A 10146-nucleotide genomic window follows, 5' to 3' on the forward strand; every position below is an offset into this window, starting at 1 on the left:
GATTTTAAAGAGAAAGTTATCCAGCCAGAGGCTCTTCACACTGGAAAAACTGACTCAAGTCTTCAAAGATTTGAACTACATAAAGCGACTGTATCTGCTAAATATATTGTCGCAAGTATTTGGATAAGATGCCGTTTTCCTTCAAATACAGCAGGGATTTTAACACTTATCAAATGCAATTTTGTAAAAATTGCTTCAATATTTGAATGTATGATAACAAACTCGTTTGTATACAGGCAAGATGTAGCCAGGATCTAAGCACAGAATGACATGCAATTAATTGTAGGTGCTCAAAGCCAACTGCAAAGTTGTAGTTTGCTAACCTATCAAACTGAAGAAAAAAAAAAAATAGCACTTGAAATACTTCCCAAACCTCAAGTAGTATCATGATCTTCAGAGATCATGCTATGTTAGGCAGTATGGATGAAAAAGAATAAATATCTAGCACAGAGCCATAAACTGAAAGTATGAGCTTGGGGCTTTAAACATTTTTAGTTTTTCCCCCCCCATACAACCACATCAAACCTTTGCCTGCTTCATGCCAAGTCGGACAACACTGTTGAGTAATTTTTAATAGAATACTTAGAAAACCACAGGAAATCAAGCTGTGAATGCTGTAGCTAATTACTGTTAAGATTACTTCCTCTCTTTTTTCCCCCTTCTCTTCGGAACAACAAAAAAAAAAAAAAACGTTTTTACATAAGAATGCTCATACAACAAGCTGACTAAAGACAAAATGTTTTTTTTTTCTAATAAGTTTATGATTTTCTGCTTTAGTGATCAGCATATATAACCACAAGTGGGTGTATTGTGTATAGAAAATCATCAATAAAAGAGTGGTTTGATGATGTTTTCCAGTAATGGCATGTATTGTGTTTTTTTTTTTACCAATTTATAGTCATGCTCACATTAACTAATACTGACTGACACTAAAGAACCCAAAAAATGCAACAGTATAATTACTGCAGCCAGAGCTACAGTACTGTACTCCTACAGAAAATTAAGTTCTCAACACTTCTGCGCCTCATCAAAAACAAGGGCAACCCTGGAGCACCAGCAGATATGATCATTCTTTTTCATTCCTGATTCAACATAAATGGTTTGGAATCTGACAACCAATAACTGGAATGATGAAAAGGCTACAAGTCCAGAGAGAGGATCTCTGCGAAATGAGCCTTTAAAAGTCTTTTCTTCTAAATCTTTAAAATTAGTTTTTATAAAAACTAATCCAGGTACCTATTCTAACTCTGCAGACCAACCCAGCAGAACCAAGTTCAAATAAATTTTGTTTAAGTTCTGAATGTTTTACAGTTTCCTGTAGAAAAAAAAAAATCTCGATATAACGGTTCAGTTAAGAACACTACGTCAGACTTCTATTCTGGACATGCCTCACACCAACTCATTAAAGCTTCGGCACCTATTCTTGTTGATACGGATACCACAAGTACTAGTTCGTAAAGAACCGCAATGCCACTGCAGAGCTCTGGACAGGGTTAGTTGCAAGCTTTCACCCACCCTGACAAATAAATAAATAAAAAATACTTTGCCAGTGCTTGCTAGGAGCCTGGAAAAAAATCCCTAAGATCAGCATTAATGGAATTGGATTGGTCAGCTGGATATTTTGTATGGTCACTAGTTCAATTAAGTATTTACAGGTATTAAATGACACTCATATGTTAACCTGATTGAGACTTACCACACATGGTCGGCCTCCAACAATATTAAAGCCCAAAGATCCAGATTCTCTGTGGAGCACAAGTGAGACACTTTTGCTCTCGCCACCCTGAAAAAGAAGCAAATCATACAAATGAGGAAAAAACCCCACACATATACTTTCAATACATGTACTCAGCCTCAAACAATGGAACGTAAACGTAGTTATTTAGAGATTAATTTTTGGACAAAAAGCTGTCAAGTGACCATTAGCTTTTAGGGTTAAAAGCTTTTGGTATTTCCTGATATGTTAAGCTTATTAATAAACCTATAGCTGCTTCCAAAATGGGGATGACAAGAGGGATTTGGAAACCAGACGTGTGTCTAATCCTCCTGTCTGTTAAGGTGGCGGTAGTGGGAAGTCAGCTGTCCGTACTATACACCATAAAATAGTGTGTCTAAATACAACACATATTTTAATGGTATGTTCAGTGTCAGCCGTTTATAGCTGTCTGCAGGCAGTGCAAGGGTCTGGAGTTGGAATGCAACAAGCCAAAACAGATGCCGAAATCCCGGAATTCCATGGGAAACAATGAGTGTGCTAAAATGAGTAGAGGGTGCATAGTAATGTCACTATTATAATAAAATATTTTTGGTGGGTTCAGACTCACTGACTTCAAATGGAATACATACAAATCAATGGCTATCTAATAAACAAGGTCAAGAATAGTCATATACCAACAATGTGTAGCACTCGAAAACTTTAAATAGGTGGATTTAATCACAGTGATGAAAGCCAATCATCAAATTACTTTTTCCAGCTGGATGTTGTCATGACTGACATTCTCTTGACTGAGAGAGAATTCAGTGAAAATAAAAACAACACAGTACTCAACAACAACTGCCCAATTGTTTCTTTGCCTTCAAATCATACTTCTTAATATCCAGGGAAAGTGGGCAAATTTGTCCTAAAACATATTGTGTGCTGATGCAGTGTTTGTTTCATCAGTAAAATCATGAAAAGAACAGAAGTAGCTCAAGAGAACTTCATTGTGTACAGAGCTGCATTAATCAAACTCAAATAACAATGCTTAATTGATGCTACTTTGACCGAGGCTTAATACTGAGGCAATTTTGCTAATGATAAGGATAGGAATTCTGTATTCGTCTACACAGCCTAGCCTGAATACAGGTTTCCCCATATTCAGCAATCCTGCATTCTATAGATATTTTCTATAAAATGTAAAAAACACAGCTAATTTACCATGTCTGAAAACATTTTGCCTCATAAAAACGCTACTGTATTTAAAAATAGACCCCCCATGTAGTCTCTTATCCCGTAGTCCCTTGCTTGCTCTCTATTTATCATGCTTCTTTAGAGACAATCCATACACCCGAAGCTAAGCAAAGGAGCTAACGTGGCTGCTTGTAAAAACGGCAGATTCATAAACATTCCCCTTCTCTCTTTCAGCAGGCTAAGAAATGTAGCTGGCGAGCATGACTCACACCTAGACAAGGGGAAGAGACCCCTCCTCAGCCCAATGACACTACTTTGTCAGAGTTGAAAGAGTTTTGAAATACTGCCTAAAATCTGTAACCAAAGAAGTATGTGGTGAAAGAAGCAGGACAGGTAAATGAGCGCACCAAAGGCAAAATCTTAAACAGTTGAGTAAAACTAAATGAAATCATCACCATTATTGTTGGTGTTGTTACTAGAATGTATTAACTAAATTAATGTATTGCATTTATAACCAGTTTTTCATTTTTACATTGTTACTGTACTCGTGTATATATATTTCTTACTTTCTGTACTTCAGAAAGTATATTAGTATCTTCATTTTGGAATACCTTTTAAAGTCTAACTTTTTCTCTTCACAACATTTCAGAAAAGAACATGCCGTTCCTTGCTACTTTGAGGTGAACACGTAAAATGGGCTAAATGATAACCTGTCGTAAGACCACAACTGTAACCCCGCGGTTCTCGTGGGAGGTTGCATGGACTAAGCTTACTCTCGCCTATGAAGTGCAGAATGGAACACTGAATTTATTAAATAAAGATCAGTCCTTTCACTTTTGATATTTCAATGCATTCACAAAAAGTAGAAATGTGCTGGTTGTTTAGTAGTTTGCCAATAATATATGGCCTGAATTACACACACAACGGTCACACACAACAGATAGATGAGACCCCCAGAGGGGTTATAAAACAGCGGAACACAGATTTAGATCAAATCTAACCGCCATTCTTCCTAGAGCAGATACTCTCATTATTATGACTAGATTATGGGCAGCAGAATGAAACGGTCCACATTGACAATGATGCATTTCCATACAATATCAGGAAGATAGGACAATGTTAGGAAACTGTATTGAGAAATGTAAATAATACTACAGATGTCCTAAATTGGCCTAGTTAAATAAGTAATCAATTGATCACGGTCAGCTCAGTGGTTAAATGTCAAACACGTGAGAGACACAAGTTCCCTGTTCAAGGTCAGCTTAGTTGCTTGGAACAACTGATTTAACTCTGATAATTCAATTCAATTCATTTTTATTTGTATAGCGCTTTTAACAATGAACATTGTCTCAAAGCAGCTTTACACAGATAATGCGGTGATTAAAAATGAATATGTTCTTTATGAGTAAGTTTGTCCCTGATGAGCAAGCCGGTGGCTAATGTGGTTGACTTCTAAGCAAACCAAAAGAAGGACAGTGAACTAATTGATAAACACAATATAATTAAACTTGTATATTGTATGTTTCAATGCTCTATCATTAAAACAATTGTTAAATAAGTACAAGCCAACTGCACACAAAGTTTTCCAACTCATGTTCAACACTGCACATCCTGGCTAATCATTCATCTGAGACAGTTATTTAAGATTTAGCACATTTACACAACTACAATCTAGCAATGGAAATATCTGACCACTAGATACATGTTGGATGACTATTCAAAAAATCATTCTGGATTTGTGGATGAACTAAAGATTATAAAACAAAAGACATGATGAGTATTTTGTTTTTATCTGCGACCGAAAAAATGGTTTTAGACACCGAAAAATGTTCATTTATAGGTATTTAGGGTGAGCCTGAGCCCCACACAGACACTGGAGCTCGGTCTTAGGAATGTTCCAAAGCATTTCAACCCTGACCCTAGTCCTGCAGTGGGACAGGTTCAGGCTCAAGCTCAAGGGAGCATCATACTAAGCTTACATCTTTTTTGTCAAGTACATCCTGTAAATTTAGTTTATTTGCTTACGTGAAAGTAAACCTGCAATTAAATATTTATTTTACGATCTGTTCGTTCTAAATCTTTCAACCAAATCCAAGATCATGGCTTGAGCTTGGCCATTTTTCCAATGTTATTAATGAAAAAAACTCACATATCCCTTCCTTGTTAATTAGCCTTGATAATACATTTACATAGCTGTTAATGCTGGGTTCTGAATGTATATGAAACTCGGAGAAGTACCACAAAGGCATAATGCTACCACTACTATGCTTCATCATAGGGATGAGCAGTGTTTGATTCTCAAGAAGTACTCGAAGTCCTTTAAGTGCCAAATTAATTTATTCCAAAAGTATCATCAGTTTACTCACACACCACAAAATCAACAGTGGAGTTTTTTCTTCTAAGATTGTTCGCCTTCTCCTCTGTGAAGATACTCTGGGGCTCTGTTATAATGGCTATTGGGTTTTTGGTCACCTCAATGACCTCAGCCCTTTTACACTGTTTACAGAGTTTTGCTGTACAGCCAGCTGTGGGGAAAAGTCCCAGTTTGTTACATATTTTTTCCTTTTCACAAACTTCACTGTGGTTCTAAAAACATTCACAGCTTTAGAACGTTTAGAAAGTCACAGAGGTATACACAGAAGAACAGAACTTGGTCATGGTTTTTGGTCTACCTTGCATAGTGACTCATGCTATATACACAATCTTGTGTCTTTCTAAATCATGTCCATTCCACTGAATTTGTCTGGGAATTTGTCACAGTTGGACTCCATCAAGTTATAAGTTCCTAAAAAACTTACACCGTGTAAAACTTGATAAATAAAAAAAAAAAAAAACACCTAAGTCAATGAAGTCCATTTTAAATTAGATCCGCAATACAATGTAGTGCACTCTAACTAACCAAAGGTGCCTTAATATTTTCTGAACGTACTGCATGTTTTAATTGAACCTAACATCTTTATTCCTGTCAGGGTCATAGTGGATCCTGAGAACGCTGTGAGAGAGGTGAGAATACCCCCTCAATAGTGCACAGTTCATCTCAGAGCTCCATGCACACATGTGGGTGCGCATTCCTGGTACAGACTCTTGATTATATTTGAGAGGTTTAAAATATTAGCCCACAATTAACCAAAAACAGGGTATAGGACAATTTCATTTTTTTTGTTTTTTTGGTATTTTGTCATTTTAAGTAAGTAATGGCATTATCCCAAACGCTTTGCCACTCATTTGGACATTCACGGAACTGAAAGGATTTGTGTGATATTTCACTTTTTAATAATTTTCCATTTGCAAACATGAAGCAGTCAGGCTATTCATGTCAGGCATTAATGATGTACTGGAAAAAAAGTTGCCAGGGAAATTTTGTTTTTATAAAAACAAATGGGCGCACAATCCTACTCACTGAAAATGTGCCTATAGCCAGAATGTACATGGCTTAAATGCCATGCACAGGTTGCATCAGTGCACCAAGTTTCCCCCTCTATGACTTACATACCAACATTTGCCACATAAATATTACAATTGTTTTTTTTTTTTTTTTTTAAACCATGGCTCAGTCAGCATTCGATGGGATCTGACCATACCCCCAAACTTCTATTATTATATTTAACAGAAACAACTTTCAGAGCAAATTCAGTAAAGAAGCAGTCTATCCCTATGATTTAACACCACCCTTCATACGCTCCTCAGAGAGCTAGACTACACTATGACGTTGTTTTCCACCGCTAGGTGTTTTGCATAAGCACTGCTCAAGCTGTGATTGAACACACCCAAATGTAAGCAGATACACACGTAGTCCCGAATAAACAGGTTCAGTTCAAGCAGCAAATCAGCTTCACAATGTACATACCCCTAGTGGTTTAGAAAGGAATAACATGATCACTGATCAACCAATTGGGTTAAACGGTCTATCCAAAACTGCTTACTGGACTATCAGCCTAAGCACAAATGTATTATATACTGTTTATTTATTGAGCAAAAAAACATTTTAGAAAACTATGTAAATATTCTCATTCATCATTAAACTGTTTTGCATGGATTTACAATTTATTTATCCCATCCATGGCCACTGAGTTGACGCTTTGGAATGTATGCCTGTTCGGGCAACAAAGATAAAAACCAAAAAAAAGTAAAAGCCAATGCTGACGAAGTTTACCAAAACATATTTTAAAATTGCATGTAAAAAAACAAAATCAACCTTTGCTGTGGGCGCAAAGCTCTTGAGCGCGTCGATGCGCGCGCTGTACTCGGTGAATTTCTTTTGGTAGCGGATCGCCGTCAATTGCAGCTCGCTGTGCACGGAGGAGAGCTGCGCGAACAGTGACTTCTCGCGCTTGCTCGCGCGCATCGCTTGCTTCCGACACTCCTTCTCCAGGTTGGCGAGTTTGGCTTGCAGCGCGCCGTTGTGCGCCTTGAGCGCGCGCACGCAGCAGTGGCCGTCCAGAAAACGCTCGCGGTGCGTGATGCCGAGCCCGCAGCCCTGCTCGCACACGCCCGCCGGCCGGTACTCGCAGGCGTCGCGCATGTGCAAGTGCACGTCCTTGAAGTTGAGCACCTGGATGCAGCCGTCGTTGCGGCAGCGCGCCGGTGCGAACTCGCACGTCTCAACGTGCTCGGCGAGATGCTGGAGCTTGACGACCTGGCGGCAGCCGCGCGCGTGATGCTCGCAGCGGATGTCCAGCTTGAGCACGAGGCTCTTGAGCGGCGGCACGTGGTGCAGCTCCTGGGCGGACACGCGCCGCCGGCACTGCGCCGGACAGCTGCGCTGCTGCGCCACCCAAGGCAGCACGCACGCCGCGCAGAAGACGTGGCCGCACGGCGTTGTCAGCGGCTCCTCCAGCACTTTGTGGCAGAGGTTGCACTTCAGATCCGGGTCCACGGCGCCGCTGAACCGCTCCAACTCGAAGCCCATGATTTGGTTTTAAATGCAAGGAGAAAAAAGAAAAAAAAAAAAAAAAAAAAAAAAGTTATGAAAAAAGCGCCACGGGATCAGCGCTTGGCTGCGGACTCGCGCATTGAAACGAGTCGCACCGCTTGACCGTAAACTGCTTCTCCCTCAACTAATTGCCTGAAACTTTGCTAGAAGGGGGGGCAGTGTGCAAATATGCGCTACCGTAACACGTGTAGGAGCAGCGCACACACTCTCACATTTGCGCAAAGACATTCGCAAATAAAAAACAGAAACTACAACAAAAAGTTAACGCTTCACAAAAAAACAAGGATTCCAAAACTCATATGAACTGTTAGTAGAATCAGAGAACAAAAGCCTTTAGGAACTAATGGAAATATTGTGGTTGTAAGAGTTATATATAGGAATCTCCAAGTCAAGTCAAGTCGAGTGAAGTTTATTTCTATACCGCTTTTCACAACAGACATTGTCTCAAAGCAACTTGACAAAGTTTAAGAGTTAAGGTGAATGGTGTGCATTTATCCCTGATGAGCAGCCATGGCGACTGTGGCAAGGAAAAACTCCCTTAGATGTTATGAGGAAGAAACCTTAAGAGGAACCAGCCTCAAAAGGGGAATCCATCCTCATTTGGGTGACATCAAGAGTGTGATTATAGTCTTTATAACAACACAGAACACTGGAGAGTGAGAACTAACATGAGCACTGGAGTGTAAGATTATAAGTAATGTTCTTTCTACAATCTCCACCTTCATATCCTCTTGTAAAAGATAGCTTTTTGTAAGAGATTACGTTTTAGTAGTGTGTTCTCTCTCTCTCTCTCTCTCTCTCTCTCTCTCTCTCTCTCTCTCTCTCTCTCTCTCTCTCTCTCTATCTCTCTCTCTCTCTCTAGGGTGAACCAAATAAAAACTTAAAAATTATATCTATATTCTATACTTTTGCTTTCCTTCAACAACAGGTGTCTGAATGCTTCTAGAAAAGTTATCATTTAAGTTGCACTTTTAAAGTTTGCATCTCACAAACATGAGCTCACATTAATTGTAATTCACGCCATGACACAGATCTGAAGTAAATCACAATTCTGTAGCTTGCAGTAATATGCAGAATGTGCATTATACATTAAATAGGTGAGATGATGTTAAAAATATGCAACTCTTCCTAAAAAAAAAAACCTCATACTATACTATACTATCATCTTACCCAAACAAACTCGTGTGTACAATCAGTAATTGCTCTAAACAGAAGTTTTAAAGAATGAATAGTAATATTGTTATCAACTGAAAACAGAATAGTTCTGTATCACCGCATTGAATAAAATAATACTGATACTTATATAGTCTAATGGAACAGCAAAAGATGAGGATGAGCACCACCCAAATGAGAATGGGATCCATTTTGAGTCTGGTTCCTCTGAGGGTTTCTCTCTCTTACCAGTTTTTCCTTGTCACTGTCACCACTGGTTTGCTCGTTATGGATAAACTTATAAGGGATAAATGTATAGCCACTCAACTTACAGTATATGCCCTAACATATAAATTTTTTATAATCTATTTATATCTGTAAAGCTGGTTGGGATCAATGTTCATTGTTAAAAGTGCTAAACAATCAAAACTGGATTAAATTTAATTAAGTAACTAGCCCATTTTATTTTATTTAGATGTTGTACTATTTAAAAACACGTATTTAAACCGAGACATTCTTTTTAAATCATGATTTTATATGTTTTATTTAATACTATTTAATGTCAGATATATTGCTAGCTAGCTAGGTAGGTAGGTAGATGTGATTTGTTACAGCGGATAAATAAATAATATGTAGGCTTTCATTAAAATGTAGATTATGCATGCTATTGTCAAGAGTGTTTTTCATGGAATACCTGTTCCTTTAAACCTTATGATACACATGTAGCATGCATAAAGGATGCTAAATATGACTCAAATGATTGTCATATTCATTACTGCATTTTCCACCTCTGCAGTCATAAAAGCATAATGACCAGAATGTCCTGGTCCATGGTTTCCACTTATTCCTACTTTTTTAACATTTCTCTGCTTGGTACTGATGGAAAGCACTCTGTTCCCATCAACGTTCTGGGAAATCAAATTACTTGTGATGCTATGCTTTAGCAATGCAAGCCACATGTGTGCTGTTAAAATATAGGACTCCTGGCTCATCAGTTTCTCAGAGGAAAGAAAGCAAAGACAAAAGCATGCATGCAATCACTCCTAACAAATGTGAAGACTCTACCTCTTCTGGCTTGCATGGAAACAGATCTGGTCTTCAGGAAAAAAGGCACATCACATAGGAGCTGTGCTGTAATTCAATAGGTGCTCAAACAGAAGCTCTAAGTAAT

General features: G+C 38.5%; 1 protein-coding gene across 2 annotated transcripts in view; it reads right to left on the reverse strand.

Annotated features, from left to right (window-relative positions):
• pdzrn3b (PDZ domain containing RING finger 3b) overlaps window positions 1–7964 on the reverse strand; it is a 91810-nt gene extending 83846 nt beyond the window's left edge. Inside the window, exons 1-2 of one of the 2 annotated variants that reach the window (XM_083531942.1) lie at window positions 7086–7964; window positions 1697–1783 (exon numbers count right to left, since the gene is read on the reverse strand). In XM_083531942.1, the coding sequence (XP_083388068.1) occupies window positions 1697–1783; window positions 7086–7799 (801 nt within the window). In that variant the 5' untranslated portion in view covers window positions 7800–7964. The remainder of the gene's footprint in view (window positions 1–1696; window positions 1784–7085) is intronic. The other variant, XM_083531941.1, reaches the window with a different exon arrangement.
• Between the last annotated feature and the right edge of the window lie 2182 nt (window positions 7965–10146).

This window comes from Silurus aristotelis (genome assembly GCF_946808225.1).
Source record: "Silurus aristotelis genome assembly, chromosome: 2".
Lineage (NCBI taxonomy): Eukaryota > Metazoa > Chordata > Actinopteri > Siluriformes > Siluridae > Silurus > Silurus aristotelis.